At 43.5% G+C, this 23116-nt stretch overlaps 1 protein-coding gene across 1 annotated transcript in view; it reads right to left on the reverse strand.

The window, feature by feature from the left end:
• The window catches only part of CNGA3 (cyclic nucleotide gated channel alpha 3), a 42025-nt gene that overhangs the window by 7626 nt on the left and 11283 nt on the right, over positions 1–23116 (reverse strand). Inside the window, exons 3-7 of the mRNA XM_006017072.3 lie at positions 22614–22793; positions 19433–19486; positions 13428–13523; positions 9221–9328; positions 7838–7944 (exon numbers count right to left, since the gene is read on the reverse strand). Of these exons, the coding sequence (XP_006017134.1) occupies positions 7838–7944; positions 9221–9328; positions 13428–13523; positions 19433–19486; positions 22614–22793 (545 nt within the window). The remainder of the gene's footprint in view (positions 1–7837; positions 7945–9220; positions 9329–13427; positions 13524–19432; positions 19487–22613; positions 22794–23116) is intronic.

A 23116-nucleotide genomic window follows, 5' to 3' on the forward strand; every position in this document is an offset into this window, starting at 1 on the left:
ACTCCCTTCTCATCAGCACAGAGGCAGAAAAGGATCTTGGAGTCGCTATTGATTCCAAAATGAACATGGACCGCCAATGTAGGGAAGCAGTCAGGAAGGCTAACCGCACCTTGTCATGCACCCACAGATGCATCACAAGCAGGTCCAAGGAGGCGATCCTCCCCCTCTATGCAGCACTGGTCAGGCCACAGTTGGAGTGCTGCATCCAGTTCTGGGTGCCGCGCTTCAGGAAGGATGTGGACAACATGGAGAGGGTTCAGAGGAGGGCCACTCACATCATCAGTGGCCAGCAAGGCAGGCCCTATGAGCAGAGGCTACGGGACCTGAACCTGTTCAGCCTCCACAAGAGAAGGCTGAGAGGGGATCGGGTGGCAGTCTACAAACTGGCCAAGGGAGACCAGCAGGCTATGGGAGAGTCCCTGTTCCCCCAACCACTACTGGGAGTAACAAGGAATAACAGCCATAAATTGACTAAGAGTAGATTCAGGTTAGGTATCAGAAGGCACTACTTTTACACAGGGTGGCTAGGATCTGGAACCAACTTCCAAGGGAAGTGATGCTGGCTCCTACCCTGGGGGTCTTCAAAAGGAGTCTGGAACCCTCATTTGACCCCAGCACTCTTCCCTGCCCATGGCAGGGGGTCAGACTGGACGATCTACTTAGGTCCCTTCCGACCCTACCAACTATGAAACTATGAAGATCCCTGACAGGGAGTCCAGAAGCCCTGAGAACATCAGCTTGAGCTACAGAGTTGGGATGTTAGACTCTGAAAGCTCTACCAAGAGATAGGTATCCAGTAGGGCTGTGCAAAATTTCGCTGGCTGTTTCGTTTCAACATTGTTTTGACTCATTTCGAGCTCAGAACAGCGATATTGAAATGAAACCAAAGGCTTTGAAACAGCCTGGAAACAAAATGAGGCCAGTCGAAGCATTTCAAAACTTTCAAAATATTTCAAGTTTCAAAGCAGCCAGGAACCAGGTGGTGGGAGACAGGGGAGAACCAGGGCTGCGCTCCCCCGCCTCCTGCAGCCAAGCTGCAGGACCCCCATCACAGTGCAGGAGAAGGGAACTGAGCCCAGGCTCAGTTCCCCTCCCCAGTGCTGTGATCCGGCTGGGGAAGGGAACTGAACCTGATCGTTCAGTTCCCCTCCCCTGCGCTCTGATCAATCAGGCTGGGGAAGGGAACTCAGCCCAGATGAGCTCAGTTCCCTTCCCCAGCCCAATCCTAGTGCTGGGGAGGGGAACTCAGCTCAGCTGGTCTGAGTTCCCTTCCCCACCCCGGTTGCAGCGCTGGGGAGGGGAGCTGAGTGATCAGGTTCAGTTTCTTTCTCCAGGTTACCAGTCCCAGGCGGCAGTACCCAGCTTCCCTCCCTCATCTGGCAGGCAGATCAGCAGCCCGCAACCACAGGAGGGCTGGCACAGCCCCCGCAGCCCCCCTGGGGTTGCGGGCCCCTAATCTGCCTGCAAGATGAGAGAGGCTGTTTCAAGCTTCCCCACTATAGCCTATGGGCACAATGTCGAAACAGTGTCACTATTTCGACAACACAAAATGGAACAGTGGTTTTGAATCGAAATGAAATTCAAAATGAAACGCCGTTCTGTTGAAACCTTGAAAGGCAAGTTGAAACAGAATGGTGCCGTTCCGCACAGCCCTAGTATCCAGGTTGTAGCCGTATTGGTCTAAAGGAAAAGGCAATCAGGACTCATAGTAGAGATGATATCTTTTATTAGCCCAACAAGATTTTTGCAAAAAAAATTCTTCAATTGCAAGCTTTCAGGCACAAACACCCTTCATCAGGCATTGGAGAAAAGATTGTAAAAGTTCTCCTGGGTAGAACTGAAAGTTCATATTTTATAGGATTTCACAGAGGAGTCAATAGATGGAAAACTCCTCTGGGCAGTCGGTTCATATCTCTTGGTAGAGGCTAAGATTTCCAGGGCTGTCTGACTTCCATATCAGCTGGCTCCTTCAGCTATAGAGCCATCTGGCCCAGGAGAATGAAAATCCCAGGCTGCCAGTCTGCAGGTTGGCAGAAGACCCCAGAAGAGCAGACTATGGAAGTCCTGGGGTACCAACCGCAAGGTCATTCTTTAGGCAGGTGGCTAAAAGCAAGGCTGGTGAGCTAGAGTACTATATATTAGAAGTGCAAATGGAAGCATTTATACAGTCCCTTCAAGGCAGAAGCAAAACCTGTTTGTTAGGGTTTTAGTCAACAGCAGTGAATTGGCACTCCTTGCATTCAAAAGCCACAGTTCTGCTGCCTGAACTAGAAGGAAATATTCTGTGGTTGTTATCATCAGTATCTTTTGCATTCTGAACATGAGGCTTTGTTTGAAAGATTAAAATCACATTTCACTGCTTAATGGCACGTTAAGGGTGAGAAAATCAGTTTCAGTCTGCTAGACATCAACGTTTTTGCACCAGTATTCAGTGCTTATAGCACATTGTGTATATTCAGAGGATTGTACAGGAGTTGACTGACTAATAATCCCAGTGTCTGCCAGGGGTGAGTGGTTAGGCATTATTTTCCTCATCGTACAGACTGCTGAATTAAGGGAGACAGGCTTCCTCAAGACTCCACAGCCTGTCAGTGGTGGAGACAAAATTAGAATTCAGCAGTTCTTGGCGCTCAGCCTCATGTTCAGTCCTCAAGCTCAGCCTTGCCTTGGTACTGCACTTTTAAGCAACCATTCCAGCACTTCGTAATGTAAGTTCCCCCTGTGCTCTGAGAGCGGCCTTTCCAAATGTCAGCACTTACTAAGAGAACACTGCCACGTTCCACTGCATCACAGCAACATCAGCAGATGCCTGCGGCAAAGCAGCCAAGTAAATCACAATGGCTTTTCCGCAGCCCCAACCCAGGACTGTCGCGTCAGCATTTTAACAGCCATCCAGTTGCAATCAGGATAGCCCTACAGAAAGTCTAAGACTGCATTTCTATCACCTGTGCACTGCCAATGACCTCCCACCTTTTCCCCTATTGTTAAAGTGTGTCTACTTTCATTCCCCTTCTGGCAGAGGTTTCAGCTACAGAAGGTAAGTTTTATGAGTATCTTTTCTCTCTTTCTGTTGTAGAGCCAAAATGAATCTAAATCTTTAAGACCTTGGATAATTACAGAAAGTACCACGGGTAACAAATCAGTGTAAGCTTAAATGATAATGAGGCTAACTAGCAATGTAATGGTTCCCAAGGCAATGGCAGTTCCCCCCACACTCCACCTCCCACCTCCCTCTTGCGACTGTGGTCACTGATGTCGTTTGCTTGGCTTACAATAGCTAATGCCACACAAAATAATATTGAAATTGCCATGCCAGTCTGCTGAAGGACAGAAATTCTGAACAAAGGCAGTCACAGCAATCTTGACGTCAAACTGGTGCTGTCTTTCCATTTCATACTACGTCAATAGCTTGCAGAATGTAAGGCCACAAGTCAGCATCAGTCGCTGTTGCCAAGATATTAGTAGGATTTAGACAGAGGCCTCAACATTTATAGTGATGAGAAGGAATGCCCTGCTCCTTTAAGGGATGCTGTCTAGACCAGTAGTGCAATGAGAGGTGGGTGATCAGGGCTCCAGCTCCAGGCAGTTGCTTAGAGGGGGCTCAAGAAGAGCAAACACTGCTGCTGCCAGCCCAGGGTGCAGACCCTGGTTGTTATGCCTCTGTTCTAGGCTACAGCCTTGCATGCACATAGCCAAGGAACTACCCTACACTCTACCCACATTAGGCTAGGCTATATAAAGGGAGGAGAAAGCACTTGTGTGCCTAAATGGCAATTTCCTGGTCTCACACCTGGGTGTTTTTTGGCCCTGCCTTCATGCTGTGGTTGTATAAGCATGTGCACACAGACCTAGCATGCTCAGCAGGGCTACACACTAGCTGGACACACAGGTGGTGACATGCATATAAAGCCAAAAGAAAGCCAGAGGAAGGAGAAAGGGGACCCTCCCTTATCATAGCACCAAAGTTGTTAGGGTTTAGTCTTGCAGCTGAGACGCTGCCCCTCCATCGTATAAAATGAGCAAGGAGCCAGACAGTGAGGAAATTTCCACCCAGCTGAGAAACTAGAACCCAGGGCCCTCACCTTTCTAAAGCAGCAGTCACTTCTCTGAGCTGCACACCTTCTAGCTTGTCTTTGTCCTCTTGGCTCCAAAGATCTCCCTCTCTTGCTTTGCAAAGGAGTACTAGAGAGGGGTCTGGATATGCCTAACTTGTGGTATGCTAACTGAAGCAGTGGGCTAGGAAGTCAGAGAGGGACAGGTTTAGAGCCCCCCTGGGTCAAAAGGCCTAGAACCTAGGCCTACTGCTCCCTGCGTTAGCTCTTAGCCATGCAACTAACTGTAGGAGAGAGACCCACTCACTCCCCCCCCCCCCATCCTTCTCCATCTAAAATGGGGTTTTGGGCAGCTACATTTTTATAACTTAGATGCAGACCAGGCAGGGGTAGAGCTGGGGGTGGTGGAAATGGAGATGCTGCAGGGCATCCTCCTTTGATTCCTGCTCCACAGAAAGTTTAAAACAGGCTTATTGCAAATATTTAGTCTATGGATGGACTCACGCACCCACACCACAAGGGAAGTAGAATCATCAAAATTGCCACTTTAACAGCTAAAAAAAGGGGAGAGAGAGAGACCCTTAAACTGACACCAGCACATGGCACTTACATTTGGTTGGCAGGGGTTTCTATGGCTCACACATATTATGCAAAGAGCTGGGCACCTAGGAAAAGCTCAAACTCCTAATTCCTGTTTTTTTAAGGAGATATCAGGCCTCTGCCTCCCTGTCCTTCCCTGATTTCCAAGGATTGCCCCAAAAAGCAAGGACGGCACTGTTGATTTTCCCACCCTCCCTTTCAACACCCTTTGAGAGGATGAGAATAGTTTTATATGTCAGCTGTAAAAAGAGCGCTGGTCATGGATCCAGAATTTGAGGCTTTCCTTTTACGCCATTGCCTCTGAAGTCACAGGTGTTTTCCCAATCCAGGTGTTTTGTCAAACTGGCCAACTGTCTAGAGTTCTTACGGATGAAGGGACTAATGTATGCTCCAACTGGTGAACCAGCTCTAGGCTCTGTTGAAAAAAATCTATGTGGTTTGGTGGAACACTTCAAGAAGAGTTGAAGTTCAAATTAAAAAAGGTTGTGTGGACAGGATGCTAAATACAGAGAAGTTATCCCCCTACATCTGTTTGTGACAGATATCCACTGGCTCCCCCTCCCTTTGAGCTCCATTATGGGCATCAGCCTTAAGGGATTTTGGAGTCAGTTAAGGACTCAGAAAACCCTGCCCACGTGAACAACATCCTGCAGCATGTCATTTGAAAGAGACCAAGTAAAGCATATCAGCCACTTTGCTAGGGTGAAGTTACACTTTACATTTAGATTGTACTAGGGGCATTTAAAACATGAGCATCCACACATTAAAGCTCGTTAGCATGTTCTAAGTCCCCTCTAACTGTCTCAAAGTTACATCACTTCAGATGAGGGTTAACTCTGGGCTATGCTACCTAGCTCATGTCATGGTAACTTCAGTCTGTTCCATGGAGATAAAACTATCAATTTGCAGTCTTCCAGCATCACAGGATGCACCATTCCCAGTCTCCCCCAGCCCCTTCACCAGTTGCCTTGACTCCTAGCCATGCCCCTGCAAGTCAAAGCTATGCAGGCAAGAAACAGTATTAACCCATATCCTGCGACTGCACACACCACACTCCAACTTTAACACTACTTAACATTTCTCAGATCTAATACGGACTAAGTGTAACATTTAACTTCACCCTGGGCACACGCATATGTGCAATTAATGTGAACAAATAAACTCTGGTGCACATTGGTGCATTTACACATACACCCAGGACTGCAGCACACTGAGCCAGGTTGGAGCGCCCTAGCTGGCAGGGGCTGTGAGGGCCGACGTGCTCTCACCTGGCTCAACGTGCTGTGAAGTGGGTGGCTAGGGCACAAGGGTGCTCTAGTGCAGGGCTAGCTGGCAGACAGCCGCCCCACACTGAAGCACCTTGTGCCCCAGCCAATCTCATCAGTGTCTGCACATGTGTTGCAGCAGAGTAAATAACTCTGCCATAGGCTGGGGGGCAACAAGGCCTCTCTACATCTCTCTTGTCTGTTAGCTACCTGATAATTTTTCTTATATCTTGATTTACGTACATATAGAGTCTTGCACAAGCCCTTGTTCCATCTGCTGTTTAGCTCTGCCGTGTTTGCTTCTCTCCCAGGGTGATACCTGAAAGCTCGTCTAAATCTATCCCAACCATGCAGTTGATCAAATAAAAGAAATCATCCACAAAAACTCTTGCTTCTTCCATATTTCCTAGACTACCATAGTTACAACATCACTTCAAGACTACCACAGCAAGGCCTCCTCATTTGCCACAAGGAAGAAAAATCCTGGACATCAGATTTTTACCAAGCTAGCAGTAGAGGAAAGTGCCACTGGGAAACATGTAGGGGAAGGCTCCTGACCATGGTTTCCCTAGGATATGCTCTCCTTTGTCCTGTACAATGGTTGGTGGCCCCATCCCACACTGGGAGTTTTGGTGAGCTGTTGTGCGGGGAGGGGGCGTGCTGACCTGGCCCATGACAGCTCAGCAAAACTCTCTATGTGACCCCTGGGTCCAAATAATTGCCCATCCCAATCTAGTTGGTCATACCTGGCATGGGCTGGCCATGATCAAGGGACCTGCTGCAAGCCAGACAAAATCCCATGGATCTGGCCTGTGGGCCATATTTTGACCACCCTGAACTAGATTAAAGTAGAACCAGGGGTGAAACCCACCCCAAATTCCTTTGGGTCCTTGAAGGAATTAAAAAAAAAACAATCCTTGATCATGAAGTACAGAGAAACAGGACTAATCAAGACATCCTGGTTTTATTCAGTATTCTCTGTGCCAACATCTGAGGGGTTCTGTGTAGATGTCCAGGACATAAATGCCATGTCTTACTTTGATGCCTAAAAGTACCCTGGGATGGATGAATTAGTCTACTGAATCACATTGGTCAGCCCAGATACATTCCTACCTTAGTGCTGACTAAGGGTTATTGGCAAATTCTCACTTTACCCTGATTCTTGTGAGAAAACGAATGGCCTTTGCTATTCCAATCAGTTTATTTCAGTGTGTCACTATGCACTCTGGATTACACAGGGCCTCAGGTACATTGCAAAGGCTTTCTAATGCCAATTGTACCCTGGACACTGGTGTGTATCTGGAGTCATATCACTGTATGTCATGGCACCAGTGTGGACTAAATTTTAGGAAGGGGGCACAGAATCTGCCCCAATGGAGTCCTAGCAAGTGGTAGTGAACCCTGGTCTGCAGGGCACAGGGTGATCTAAAAACAAAGGGCTCACCAGCCCTTAGTCTTACCTCTAATTCCACTCTCCTGTGTAAGCTGTATGTGTGGCAGGAAGAGTCCCAGGACAAGTGTGATTTCAGGAGAGATCTGACAGTGGGGAGAGCCAGCTAATGGCCTAAGTGGGATTGTGCTAATGACAGAGAACTGGGAAATGCTGAGTATTGTACAAAATCTAGGTTTCAGAGGGGGTGAAGGAATTAACATTTGGAAGCTATTATATAAGTCCTGATACATCAGGGTTTATAAGCAAATCTTTAACTGATGGGGGGGTCAGAAAACTTTTTGTAAATGCATACTATTCCATAGCTATATGCCAGGTTTCTTGCACTTTCCTCAATTCTGGATTCTGTTGCAGACAGGATACTAAACTGGATGAATCATTGTTGAGGTTCAGTGGGGCAGTTCCCACATTCCTGTGTTTACAGATACATGCTATCTTTGAAAACAATGTAAGAGCACACGAGAACTTACCTGTCCTGAATCTGATGAGCGTGTCAAAAACATATACCATATCAGAGCAGTAGTCTAAGAGCAGCCATAACTTAATATGGTCCATTTGTAGTTCATCAAAACAGGCTCTAAACAAACACAAAGGCATAAAAGATTTAATTCCCTTTGGGTAAGCTGATGTCTCAGATAAATCACTCCCTCTCTTCTCTTTCCTTTCTCGTTTCAAAGACCTTTAACATGTTGTGAAAGGCACAGGCCTCATCACATGCTGTTTGAGACTGACAAAGCACTCTCTAAAACAAATGCTTTAATTCATATAAAGCTGTGCTTAAGGCTTCAATTAACTGCTTTAAAAGGGGAAAGAGAGAGATGCTGTTTGGGATCAGCTGTTACAGTATATTGTAAAACTGTACAATGCGTACAATTTGATACAATGCAACTGATACATGTGTATACCCACAGAGAAAAGAAGAGCTTCCAGATTAAGCAGCCAGCACCTATTGCTGTTAGTGAGCATATTTTGAGCAATGAATACACACTAGCATCTTTTCTGTGAATTTAAAAGGAATAATTTTAAATAGGTTCTTTCGGAAGCTAAAGTTGATATACCATGGCAAATTTCACAACTGCATTCATACACATACATGCTATTTTCTTCCCTTGTGCCCCCTCCCCTCATTTTACTCTGCCTCCGTTTTCACAGGACAGATCCTCAAGCTCACAGTCACGGGTGGATAACTACAAGGATGTGTGGGCAAAAATTAACTGAGATTCAAGAGAGAAGGCTTGCCTCTGAGAGGCCCAGGGCAAACCATCCCCACTGTCTCCCCATGCCACAGGCGAAGCAGCATGGTTAGCTCTTACTTGACATTAATGCTAATTGCTCATTTCACATGTAAAAATAAAAATCCAGACACTCCAATAATATCTTCTGGTCCTTGGAGGAAAAGCCCTGTAGCCCTGTAGAAATTCCTCATTTAAATGTTGAATGACATCTCTGTGCCCACTCTCAGTTCTTTCCTGCCACCTCAAATGTGCCTACACCATACTGACATTTATAATGACTACTGATAGTCAGGAAAAAAAGTTTATCCAACAGTGGTAACAGTGCCTACAATGATACTTCTGTTTAGTGTCATCACTGCACTGTAGCCAGTAGATGGCACACAAAGGCCGTTGCAGGCCCAGCGCTGAACGTGTTTGCTGTGTGTCAAAGATTCAGAGATACAAAAAACAACAGGCCACTTTATGAGTAGATAGCTGAAATGTAAACAAAGGGCCCTATGCTGAGCCACCGACGAGACTTCACAGGAAGGTAGAAGGACCCCAAAGTTGGGAAACCAAATCATACACTTTAAATTCCATTTTTGAAACCTAAAATAATTATTTCATATGAACCCATACCTGCACACTAGTATATACCAGTTATAAAATACTGGTGCAGCAATTACGCTCAGCCACCTATAGTACAGGTTGCTTGAAGGATCAATCACAAGAATTTCTTTCTTCTTCCTGAAACATAAAAATAAAGTGATTCACACTGAAAAATATTAACACTTTAACAAGATCACCTCTTTGATCTCTCAGGCCAGACATCTCACTAGTAATCCCCAATTCACTTTTGACTTTGGTACAGTACCACAGGAAATGCCATCCTGGATGTTAGGCAGTAGAGCAACTGCAGCTTGTACCTGTTTGGCTAAGTTTTGTGGAAATCAAAAGGCAGTAGAAATGTCTAGAAAGATGTCAAACTATCATGGGTTCAAGCTGACCAAAACCAATTAAAACTTCCTCTAAGTCAGATTGCTTTAAATAAATCAGCCCTTGAAACAGAATGAAAAAGTCAAAGGCTCCTTACAGTCCACCCTGTCAGGAAGCTATGTTTCTTTTTCCAGGGCGGATTTTCTCAGGGAGTCTTGGTTAAGTACTTACATCTCCTATTTTCACTATGACAACATTATCAGTTCATGCCCAACTGCTTTATTATAAGCAAGGATCCTGGTTTTCTCCAATTTTAAAAAAATCCCCAATTTTCAGTTAAAAAAAGTAACCCCAAATCCACTTTTTTTCATGAATAAAATGAAACAGCACTAATATATATACATATTCGCACACACACAAACATACATACATACATACATATATATACACACAGACATACATACATATATATACACACATACATATATATTAGGGCCGTGCGAGGGTTTGGACAGAGCTTCAGAGCCAGAGAAACTTCAGACATTTTGGGGTCCGAAGCAGCACGTCCGGGTCAAAGCGCTGGCCTCGTTCGGCTTCCCGGAGCGGTTTGCACCTGCTTCGGAGCTGCCTCGGAGATCCGGCCGTAGGATAGAATGGGGAAACAATAAAATATCTATAAGTTTGTTGTTTTTTGTCCAATTTGGATGAAATTTTCAGGAGTGGTAGATTCTGCAGAGAGAATAAAGTCTGCCAAGTTTCAAGAAGATTGGTGCAGCGATTTAGGGGGAATGGCACCCCAAATTCTTGAAAGCAAAACTCATGTCACGTCTAGGCATTACAACATAGCAGGGTGAAAACTCCAGAGGTGGTAGCTCTTACTGAGGCCACAAAGCCTGCCAAGTTTCAAGGAGATTGGTGCAGGGATTTGGGGGGAACTGCACCTCAAGCTGTGGACAAGCAAAACTCATGCCATGGGTGCTTGTGGGACTGACTGTGTCTGTCTGGGGGAGGGGAGGGGAGACACTGCTGCAGGCCTGGCTGCTAAGCTGCTGTGTTACCAGTTACGGATCAATCAGTCATGATTGCTCAGGGACCAGCTCAATACACAGGACCTAGCTACTACATAACGACTTAACAAGCATCAATTAGCACCTACAAAACCAGGCTAAGAAGAGGAAAGACTCAGTACAGACAGTCAACTGCCCCAAGACAGACACAGTCTTGGCATGAGTTTTGTCCGTCAGCAGCTAGGGGTGCAGGGCCCCAGGACCCTCCCTACACCAATCTCCTCCACAGCTGGCAGGCATCATGGCCACAGCAGGGGCCACCATCCCTGCAGCTGTCACCCTGCTGCGCCTTAACACACTCAGTGTCACCCATGGCACGAGTTTTGCTTGTCCACAGCTTGAGGTGCAGTTCCCCCCAAATCCCTGCACCAATCTCCTTGAAACTTGGCAGGCTTTGTGGCCTCAGTAAGAACTACCAGCCCTGCTGTTTTGACCCCCTCTGTGGTGTAACACACAGCCATGACATGAATTTGGCTTTCAAGAATTTAGGGTACAGTTCCCCCCAAACTGCTGCACTGATCTTCTTGAAACTTGGCAGTTTCATGCTCTCAGCAGAGGCTACAACCCCTGCAAATTTCATCCAAATCGGACAAAAAACAACTAAGTTATAGATATTTCATTGATTCCCCATTATACCCTGTGGCCGGATCTCCAAGGTGGCTCCGAAGCTTCGGAGCCACTTCGGCCGGATAGAGGCGGAAACCTGGTCCGGAGCTCTGGATCAGATCGCAGCCATCTGAAGCGGCCAGATCCGAAGCCAGATTGGATCGCTGCCGACTCGCACAGGCCTAATACACACACACACACACACACACACACACTAGTGGTGTTTCATTTAAATCACAGAAAAATGTGGATTTGGGGTTATTTTTTTCACTGAAAATTGGGGATTTTTTAAAATCAGAGAAAACCAGGATCCCTGATTATAAGTATATGAATAAGATGCCCATAAAAGAAAAGGAGTTTTCCAATTCTCTGTGAGATCCTGAACTGTTTTTCCATCAGCTTGTCTCCCACCATCTGTCACCAGCACACTCATGATACTATGGTAACATTTTGGACAGTATTTCTTTAGTATAACTTATTGTATGACAGTATAACTTATTCTAGTTAAAGACCAAGATCTTGATCCTATGTTGACTGAAATCAGTGACAAAGTAATGAAACTCACACCCTGGAAACCCCCTGTCGGGTCAGGGCATAGCAGCATGAAATGCATGCCTTAGCAATCCCCTGTGCGGGAATTTCCAGGGTGTACAATAAGCAAATAAGCAAACAGATGTCCTTCCCCTTAAGGCATCAAAACTGTTTGGTCACGCAAACTTATTTGAGGAAATGGAGCACAACAAGGGGCAGGCATGTCTGTTTGCTCACAACTTGTGCCACTGTAAAAAGGCAATGTCTGCCTGCACTCTGAATAGCTCTATTAATTTTACTGCAGCTATTCTTAGAGTAAGAAAAAAGGATGTGAGAAAAAGGAGTAGGATTGGCTGGAAAGTTATAATGCACTTAAGTGAAAATATGTATGCTTGGAAATGATTATGTACAGGCATGTGACCCTGCAACTTTAGGTTCACAAACATATCTGTATGTACATGAAGAGGTGAAATAATGGTAAAACTTCAATTACACATAGTCATAGTAGAAGCTTCCCACTTAAAATTGAGATCTGCCAGCAGTGGGTTTATCCATGTCTTATAAGAGCCACAACAAAATTGTTGTCAAAGAGCTATGGCCTTCTATTTACAAAAACAATTGTTTCAAATAAATTACTCCCATTCTTCTTTACTTTTTTGTTTCAGACTGTTTATGAAAAAGGCCCCATCACGCACTGCTTGAGGCTGAAAGAGCATCCTCCAGCACAGAGGAACCCAGAGGAACAGATGTCCACCTTCAGTTTCCTGCGAAAAATGAAGTTTATTTCCTACTTATGGGGACTTTTTACCATCTTTAATTTTCCCTGAGCCTGAGGAAGGATGCATGTGCCTGAAAGCTTACAGAAAAAGATTTATTTTTTTTGTGATTTTGTAGTTGGTCTAATAACAGGTATCATCTCTGAACCAAGAGTTCTAGAGTTTTGCATTCCTCCAGAAGAAACACTTTCAAATCACATAAAGCTTTGAATAAGAAAAAAGAATATTTCCCAGGATTAGGCAGAATCCATCTAAAAGCAGAGTTTTTACTAGAGATGCTACATCTAAATAGCACCTACCACATGCTTTACACAAATTTGTTAGGCACTAATTACCATACAACTCTTACACATAGTGTTCACTCGTGACACTCATTTCTTTACACCTCTTGCTGTTATTTACCATTGATGTTATTTAGTGCCAGAGTCCTCCTAGTATAGACCAGGACCTCATGGTGCTTGGTGTCATTCTTTTTTACAAGGCATTGAATTGAAGTAAACTCTAATTAATGGATGCAGGTTTTATAAACTATTCAACTGGGAGCAATCATCTCTTTACTCAACTTTGAGGACCAAATGCACTACACCGTGTGCTTCATGTCACAGCTATGGTGAGGTGAATATGGTTGATCCTGCTCATCCCAGTGTAAATACTGAAAAACTCCAGACATTGAACTGGTCTATATTTGCCCACATATAATGATCTGAGGTTTTGCCTAAGAAAGATCCTTGATTCTTCTGCCCTGAATCCTGCTATGACCAAGCCTGCACAGACCTGCAAAGAAGATAGCTGTACTGAAAGAACCTGGTAAGAAAGACGAGTGCTTAAACAGCTAGTTCAGTTAATCAGATATCCGCTTTCTTTCTGAGGCTGGTGTTCTGCAGTGGCGGGGAGGGGGGTAGTTTATCACTACACACTATTCATACTCACTCTTCTTTTTTCTTATCGTCTTTTTTGTCATCTTTCTTTTCCTCCTTCTTTTCTTCTTTCTTCTCCTCCTTAACATCTTTATTATCTTCCTTCTTGCTGTGTAACACAGTGTAATATTTAGCAACATTTCCAGTTCCCCAGCTGGGGCAGAGTATGAAATCTGAGGTGAGGATTAAGAAGCTAGTGGCCTGGGATTTTTGTCTTGATCAACCAGGGTTTCTCAAGTGAACCATTTCCCCATTTGGTTTAACTAGCACATGCGTTACAGGTTCTAGGCTGCAGAATTAACAGAAACACATTATTAAACCATGTAACCAGCTGGCTGATTCTGTGCGAGATTCCTCCTTGCTTCAGCAACCTACTAGCAAGTCCATATAAAAGGGCTGTTTGAATTAAACATTCCAGTGTGCGCCATACTTTAAAATTCAGGCAATCAAAAATCTGCTTCATGGCATTAGTACTTGAAGTGGCTTGAAAGTCCTATAATTTTCTTGGCCTTGTATATAGCCAAGCTCTAAACAGCCTGTTTGAAGCTATAGTGATAATAAAGAATCTGACTATTTTCTCATACTTGTTCTACACTAAACTAGCTTCATTTAAGTTACTTCTGATTTATACCAGTGGATGAGGAGAATCAGAAGCAACACATTTAAACAAAGTAGGCCAAAAATGTGAAGCAAACTTGTACTCTATATTCAGCACTGAAGGTTTATTCAGAATCTGAACATTGCAGGTGAACTCTTCTTCACAACTGCAATTAACCTGAGTTCTGGCATTGATTCATAGATTCATAGATGTTAGGGTCGGAAGGGACCTCAATAGATCATTGAGTCCGACCCCCTGCATAGGCAGGAAAGACTTGGGAGCCCATTCCAGACCTTGGCCACTCTAACTGTGAAGAAGTTCTTCCTAATGTCCAGTCTAAATCTGCTCTCTGCTAGCTTGTGGCCATTATTTCTTGTAACCCCCCCCGGGGGCGCCTTGGTGAATAAAACCTCACCAATTCCCTTCTGTGCCCCCGTGATGAACTTATCGGCAGCCACAAGGTCGCCTCTCAACCTTCTCTTGCGGAGGCTGAAAAGGTCCAGGTTCTCTAGTCTCTCCTCATAGGGCTTGGTCTGCAAGCCCTTAACCATACGAGTGGCCCTTCTTGGCTTTTTTGATGCCTTCGTCACACTGCCGACTCATGTTCATCTTGGAGTCCACTAGGACTCCAAGATCCCTTTCCACTTCCGTGCCACCCAGCAGGTCATTCCCTAGGCTGTAGGTGTGCTGGCCATTTTTCCTCCCTAGGTGCAGTACTTTGCATTTCTCCTTGTTGAACTGCATTCTGTTGTTTTCTGCCCACTTGTCCAACCTGTCCAGGTGTGCTTGCAGCTGTTCCCTGCCCTCCGGCATGTCCACTTCTCCCCATAGCTTTGACTTCAATAGGCTCAGGATTTTCTCCCATATTTATTACATTATTAATTGTTCTATAAATTGTATTAAGAAGTAAATAAATACGTGACATTCAGATGACCTTTTTTGCCCATCATCTTTTTGCATTTCCTACATTCCATTGTGTCAAAGATCAGCAACCAAACCAAACAGAACCAAACTTCAAAATTAAGATCCACATATATACTTTCCCAGAGCTCAGTTTCCTAGAGCTGTCATTCAGCCCTGTACAGAAAAAGCAGCCTCTGATGTGCATGTGGATCTCATCTGATGTGGATCTCATTTTCTATTAAATTGAAGTGATTTGTTTTTTAAATTCAGGGTGATTTGCTTCAACCCCCAATGTAAGTTTAGAATTTTTTTGAGTAGCAGTGATTTTTTCTTTTTGCTTAGAAATTAGCCCTTGTTAAAACGTAGGGTCAAAATCCCTGCTAAGATTAATGGTCATAGCACATATAAATTAATGGAACTATTTGCATTTACACCAGAAGAGAATCTGGCCTTGAATCTTTATGTACAATTTTTTTCAAGAGTTTTTTTCCCCCGAAGGAGGCAGTGCCTCCATCCTTCATTTGAGATCATGAATATCCCTGACACTCCAATGCAAGTGATTCACTCTCTACCTGCCAGCTGTAGTTTGAATAACAGGCACAGAATTTGTTTACATGGTGGTTGTCTGCTCCACTCAGAACTGCATGGGTTAGGTAGGTCTGATTCTCCTTTTGCACCAGTGTAAACCGGAAGCAAATTAATTCCAGTGAATGCAAACACACGAGTTGGAGTACACAGGAGCAGAATCAGCTCCAACAGACATGTAGAAGACACTTGCTTATGGAAGCTGAGCCAGCAGGCACATCCCAGAGAAGTGCCATGGGCTCAGATGTGCTTGCTCATTTTAGGGAGGGAGTACTTTAAAGGGGAGAAGGACAGCATGGAAAATGTTTTCACCAATTTTAAAATAAATGCAGTTGCCTGAAGGTACCTATTTCATACTAAAAAGAAACACAATGCTTGATGCTGCACTTCTCTCACTGTTAGTTGTTGCTGTTCTTCTTCTTCTGCCCTGTCTGAGGTGGTTGATGACAGGTATTTAGGAGAATTCACAGATTTGTTACAATCTGATAGGGCTGCAACATGAGCGCTTCTTCTATGGCCATTATGGCAATTAGTTGTGATGCAGCAATACAGCACAGTCTGGAACAAACCCAACTTTACTTGCAGGGAGAAGGTAGAATCCTAAAGCCATTCCTGTGTGCGTTCTCTGCAGGGTTACTGAAACATTGACCAAACTAGGCTTGAGTTTCCTCAACTCAATCAGTGGAACTGCAGTAAGGACTATGAACAATCCTACTTGCCAGGGACCACAATTATAAGGGCAAAAATGTGCTGACTGACTGAGCTCATCAATTCCTATCGACATATCAAGTCAATTAAACAAGATTTTTCACAGTGTTTCCCTTACCAATGCTAGCTTCCACACAGTTATTGAGGATGCTATTCACAAATGTATTTTCACTGCTATTAGCCTCCTGGACCCCTTTGATTGCATTTTAAATTCAAATCTGCCATTCCCACAAAGCTCCATGCTGTTTAGAAACACTCTAAAATGTCATATTACCTACTCTGACAGCAAGTCACTACACTCAGTGCACGCTGTGAAACCAATTCACAACCACTTTTAGCATTAAAGTACTGCTTCATGATACTCAAAATGTTGGGCTCCCCAGGGTGGTTGCAGAACTATGGAAAAATGTGTCTTTTTTTAAAACAGCAGTGTTCTGTACGCACATGAGCCTGATTACGCAGGAAAGATGCATTTGACGTGGCTAAGCAATCAAAATGCTTCAACACCACTGAACCGTGGACAGGGTGTTTTGACAACTCTACCTTTCTAGTAAAAGCTATTTCTGTTTTAAATTGAAAAGACAAAAATTCCATTCAGCATCTGATGGTGGGTTTTATTTTCTTTGGCACTAGGATTTGCTACTGACCGTCTCCATTCACTCCAGGTTTGCAGCGTGGGCAAGAATTTTCCATTTCTTTATTTATTTCTGACACTGCTCTGTTCCTCTCCCTGTTATAACAATATTATCATGGTCCTGAAGACTGACCAATGGGGAAACACTCAGAGAAAAGGTGGTCACACCCCCTCTCAATCGCGAGAGCAAATGCAGCACCTCCAGGCAAAGACTTGAAGGACTGATTCCTATTGCTTCAGCAGTGGATAAAGTCCCTTTCATATGTATAACTAATGATACCTGCAGCTTATTTCCTCACTAGCTTTGTTGAATAACAGCATTCAGATCATCACTTGAAAAGATATGTGTCTGTTTGTTTCTTTGATTATAAAAAAAATGGATATGTGATATTCAGTTTCTCCTGCAGAAGATGTCCCCTTGGGCTGAACAAGACCTGTCTGCCTCTGCCACTGTAAAATATGACTACAGAACTGTAAAGACACATAGACTTTATATGGCATTCCTTACCTTTTAACTGCTTTACAAATCAGCAAGCTAATCCTCACAATACCAGCCATCTCCATTTTGAAAAACTAAAGCACCAAGAGGCTGAGCGACTTGCTAAAATCCACAGCCTGAGCCATTGTCAGAAATAGGATAAAACTCTGGAGATTCCATCTCTTAGTCTTTCCACTTGAACTGGAAATCATGCTTCAGTCTTTTTGCTCTGTTTTACTATGGGGCTAGCCTAAAATATTGTCTATTTTCAGCCTTATAGGAGTGCATTTATTTTTACAAGAGTAGGAGTCACAAACACAGAACATCAATAACATCAATTCAAGAGAGATCAGAAATTCTTTCCTGTAGGGATTATGAAATATATTGTACTTATGCAACAGGCATTGGGATGTTCTATCATAATGGGTGCAAGCATGACAATTTCACAAGTCTGATTTGAAAGACACAAATTTACACACGCACACAGGCATGCACAACACACATACACACATAGTGTCAAAATACAGGATAAAGTGTGATAAGCCACAGGTGGGCTAATGTAGGAGTAAAGTTGGGTGGACAATAGGAAAGAGATTGGTAGGCCTAGGCGATTTCAAGGAGGTTGACTTCAGGAGGTCGAGGGAGACCCACCAAGAATTTGTAAAGAAAGTAAGAAAGTTTTGTGTATTGGGAATGACCAGATAAGTCTGTATGGAAGTTTGGGCAAGTTCTGACCAGCTTTTATAACCCAGAAGAAGGTGATGAAATAAGAAATCTAGGGTAATAAGAGAGGCAGGGAAGATGGATTATTTGCTAGTGTGAGCTCATCTGGCGGAGCCAGCCAACATGGCACAGCTAGACTCTCCCTCTCCAGCCCAGTTGTAAGTATTCTGATTAAATGCTTGAAGCTATAATTACTGTGTGGTGCAGTCATTAATACATATTGTAACGTTGCTATCTAAAGTATCGTTAATATTTTACTAAAGTATTTTAGAGAATGCATTCAAATTGATTGTTCAACTGCTATTGGCCTTTGGATTTAATAAAGATATTTTAGCTGAATTACTGGCTGGGTCATTCAAATTCCAACGTTTCCCTTTCTCTGAAGTGGAAAGATGTTTCTATTGGACTGTCATTTAAAAAACACAGTGAGTTTCTCATCCATTAATTGTTTGGGGGAAAACTTTTGGATGTTTCCAAAATAGTTTGAAAAGATCAAAAAATTATTTTTGGTTCTCACATTTTTTACCAGGAGACAAATGAAAGACTTGGACCACCATTGTGGTGGAAACTAATCAGCTGCTTCCTTCTGCTGTTCAGATGTAGCTTTCCCAGAAGTGGAGAGCAAGAGCTATAGTCAGGATTAGTAAGGAGTGATTTTAAATGACTAGAGTTCTTTACATTTTCAAGATGTTACTTTGAAGAAATCTCAGAAACTTTAAATGCTCTAATTCACTGCCACTTCTGTAGATTTCAAGATCAGAAGATCCTGATATGACCATTTCTGACAGATCTCCTATATGATGCAGGCCATATAATTTCACATAATAATTGCTTCATCTAGCTCAACAATTCATAAATGAGCTAAAGTATATAATTTAGAAAGGCATTCAGCCTCGATTTACATTAAGCAGTGCTAGCATTTCTGTCAAACTTGCTCAAAACTTACTCACCTTGTATGTATAGATGACAAGCTAAACATCTAACATCAAAACACATGTTAAGAAAAAGGATAATACTTTAAAATGAATATAAACAGATTTCTTATATCAATTTCAGTATGAAAATCCATTATCAATGCTACAAAATCAGCCAGCTGAACATGAGAAATTGAGAACTAGGCAGTTATTCACCCAAATTGACCCATGGAGGAATAAGAGAACTTGCCCTTTGGTTTAGGACAATAAGACTTTATTGAAGACACAAGGATGTTTCTCCTTTCCACAATGCCAGATCTTTCTTTACTATTAAGCTACATATTAGGAAGATGCTTGGGAAGAGGTAAGCAGGATTCTATAACTACAGTTGTCACTAGCACAGACAGGGAAGAAGATAAGGAGCTACTGCATCAGAATGAGGTAGGTTTCACTAAGTAAGCAGTGATGTACTTACTCTTCATTGGTGTTGTTGCTGTAGTTGACATTATATCTGGCCAAGGACCAGTGACTGCAGCATGTTAAATAAAACACAGCAAAGGGAGAGTACAAAAGCCATAGATTTTTTGTGCATGTGTTTATTGAATAGATTGAATTACTAGTCCATCACATACTCTGAAAAGATTAGGAGGGCTGCATCAGTAAGCCCCTTTACACAATTATTCAGGACACCAGTTCCCCTTAATCACATGCTGAACGTACACGTTTGTGACCATGTCAGATGTCTGAAGCACTTTAGTCTACTCTCAGGCACACTAATGCTTGACAGCATGGATGCCCCTATTTATAGCAGTTCGCCTGCTTGGCTGCTATTATAAGTTGTTCTCAAGGCTTTCAAGTCTTATTCAAAGAAGCAACACCAAGACTGAGGGACAGATTATCAGGAATGTTTATTGACAGTTTAATGCTTCATAGTCTCACTAGGATTGGGAGCTGCTATAGTGGAGCAGAATCAGGCTTTCTTGTATTAATATATAAGTGAATGTTAGTATGGGGACAACCTTGTCCACTCACACAGCTTTAAGGGCATGCTGACAGACTGGTTAAGTGGTTAAGGTATCTCATTACACTTCCTGGGTGCATCCAGATGAGTGTGGACATTTGGTTTCCCAGGGACAAGCAGCAGCAGTGCACCTTGGGCCACAGCTACTTGTCCCTGGGGAATGCTGATGCCACATGAGCTTTGGCGTGCAGCATGTTACCCCAGGTGGGGTAGGAGAGGCTGAGGCCAGCACTGGACTGGCCACAGCAGCCTTACCTGAGGTCCTGGGGCTGCAGCAGCAATGATTCTGCCGTGTAGAGCCTGGCCGGCAATTGAAGTATAGCTCTGGATGGCCCAGCTCCACTTTTGAGCAGTGCACCCTGCCTGTGCATATCCTGCTCCACTTTTTTTCTGTGGATTTTTTTGACCCCTGGATATCCAGGGGTCAAAAAAACTAGTGGACAAAAAAAGCAGTACAGCACACACACAGGCAGTGCACCCTTACATCATGGCAAACATCTAGATGTGCAGTATGTGGCACCCCAGATGTGTTTGCAGCACCACATACCACATGACCATGCTTGTCTGGGCACAGCCCCTGAGGTGTGAGTTCAAGCTCTGCTCTGGACTTATGCCAAAGGCTAATCCCAATTTACTCAGCTGGAAATGGGTACACAGAAGTCATAAGCAGCTGGTTGTGCTACATCACTCCACAAGCACACATTACTGATGTGCCTTAACTATGTGACCCTGATATACTACCTTTGAATCTGAATCACTTTTTGTCTTTCTGATGTCTGGGTCAGGAGTCTAACACTTGGTGGTCAATATGAAAGCAAGGGCAGCAGTGTACCTTGACAAATATACTGGGTGTGCAAAAGAAATACATTGGTTCCTAACTAAACTCATAAAACGTAAGTTCAGTGAAGAGGCTGAATCTGTTGTAAATTACTGTGATCTGACTTATCAGACAAGAGCACAAACGAAATTAATTGATAATTCACCTCCTTGCTCAACTTTTGGTAACCACAAAAGTGGGTAAGGATCCTGCACTTCAGACTAACATGCCCTCTAAAAAGTCAATTTTTGTCTCTGTGTTTCAATAAAAGAGGCCAGGGTAGTGTGGGTGCTAAGGCATATGGTTGACAGCCCAGAGGTAGCAAGTTGGAGGCCACAGCAGAAATGCTCATGGCATGGTCCTGTCAGATTCTAACAAATTTGTGAATTCTGCTAAGTATTTTGTCAAAAGGAAAGGAACAAATTCTAAGGATATTCTTTATGCTGAGTTACTTTAAACTCCTGTGCCATGATTTTTTGCTCATTGGCAAAGTGGAAATGTATGATGTGTTCTCCTGAAGGCCCTGGTTACTTTAATTAATCAAACAAGTTTAAGACAAGACTCAACTTGCTCATGATGCTAAAGAGTGAACATTTTCTAATAATTCAGGTCAGCAGCCAAGAATTTCTGATTCTAGACCAGGACCTATTAATGATGTCAGTGGTTGAAATCCAAGTAGGTAGAATTAAGTGCTAATGAATTTTGTAGGACTATTTATCATGGATCTTCCAAGTACTTGAATATCTTGGGAAGTCACTCTTAGAATCACACAACACTTCCATGCTTGCATCAGGAACTGCTTTCAAGTAGTAATGCAAGAACAGATAAGCTGGCCATAGACCAATGTGGCCCTTGAGAATTATTTTCCTCCTAAGTAGTGGAGATTAAAGTTCAAGGTCTGAACAAAATTTACACCAGAAATATCATAAACCAAAGGCCTCCCTTCCACAATCCTTGCCCACGTACCTTTGAGGGGAGAGAAGGAACCATTCAAAATGAAATAGGATTCAGTATCATCATTCATATGATAGTCATGCTATTGCCTTTTTTCCATGCTTCCTCAGGGTTGGATAGTCTGAATATTTATACCCCAACCCTGCTTGGGGAAGGGAGAGAAAACCTGGTATGCCAACGGTTTGGGTGGGATAAAGCACATTCCTTCCATTCAAGCACTGGATTTATTCTTACCTGAGCACTTCTAAACTGTGAATGCACATTGGCTAGTAAGCACAATGACTGCAGACAAAAGTAGTGGAAAATCATCAGCCATAGGTGAATTAACAACTTTGTCTGCATGTGACACCCTTTTGTAAAAGTTTCTTTGTTGTTCCAACTGCCAGAGAAATGTAGCATTTGATTTGTACTTCTGAAAACTGCTTACAAAGTAGGACTTGTGCCTCCCTCAGTGAGGACAAACCCTAGAGAGTTTTTAAATTGCACCATGTCCTCCCTCTACTGCTTAGCCAAGGAATTCTGCCAAAGCAATGGTAACCTACCGAAAACCATGTATGAAATCCCTGGCATAATAATCCCTAGGTAAACAATTTAGTAAGTACTATATTTGTTTTTGTCCTAAAATGCATTCTCTCAAGGTCTCTTGGAACTGGAAATGGTAACTTCTGTACAATTAAGAAATCTCCATGCTTTCTTCAGTTCTGAAGTTGGAAGATTTTATTTACATGAAAGTTCCTGGAGAGCAACAGCTACCCTACTCATCTTCTTCCAATAAAGCCTGGGCTTCTCATACCGCAAACAAAGAAAATGGCAATTACCCCAAGGTCCCTTTTCTCCCAGAAAAATATAATCATATCATCTTACCGTTTCCGTCCAGCTGGCTGCTCAGGGTTTCCCAAATTGGAGTGAACGTTGCTTTGCCTGCTGGACACTTCTTTGAGCTCTGGCCCTCGAATACGCTCAAGGAAAGAATCCGGCCTTTGGTCTTCACGATGCAAATGCCTTGTGGCCCATGATCTCAGAGATATCATGAACTGAGACACCCTGCAAAGAACATAGGTGCAAAACTATCTGAACAAGATGAAAATGTCAGATGGAACATCAAGAATCGAACAGCTACCACTAGAAGCTAGAACAGCTGCATCAGTTGGCTTGGAAAATTGCCCAACCAAGGTTTTCATAGTCTCAGGATGCCCATCACATACTAGAACTAACAGTCTATAGTAGTGGTTAGGTTGCAAGTGGCAGCCTCCCACTTGAAAATGTTGTGACCCCTAAAGTAGAGGGATCAGGAGGTCTCTTCTCTTACCATGACCTAGAGAACTCCAACTCCAACCAGTACAGCATGGGAGCCAGACAGCAATTGC

The sequence above is a fragment of the Alligator sinensis genome, unplaced genomic scaffold, assembly GCF_000455745.1.
Source record: "Alligator sinensis unplaced genomic scaffold, ASM45574v1 scaffold144_2, whole genome shotgun sequence".
Lineage (NCBI taxonomy): Eukaryota > Metazoa > Chordata > Crocodylia > Alligatoridae > Alligator > Alligator sinensis.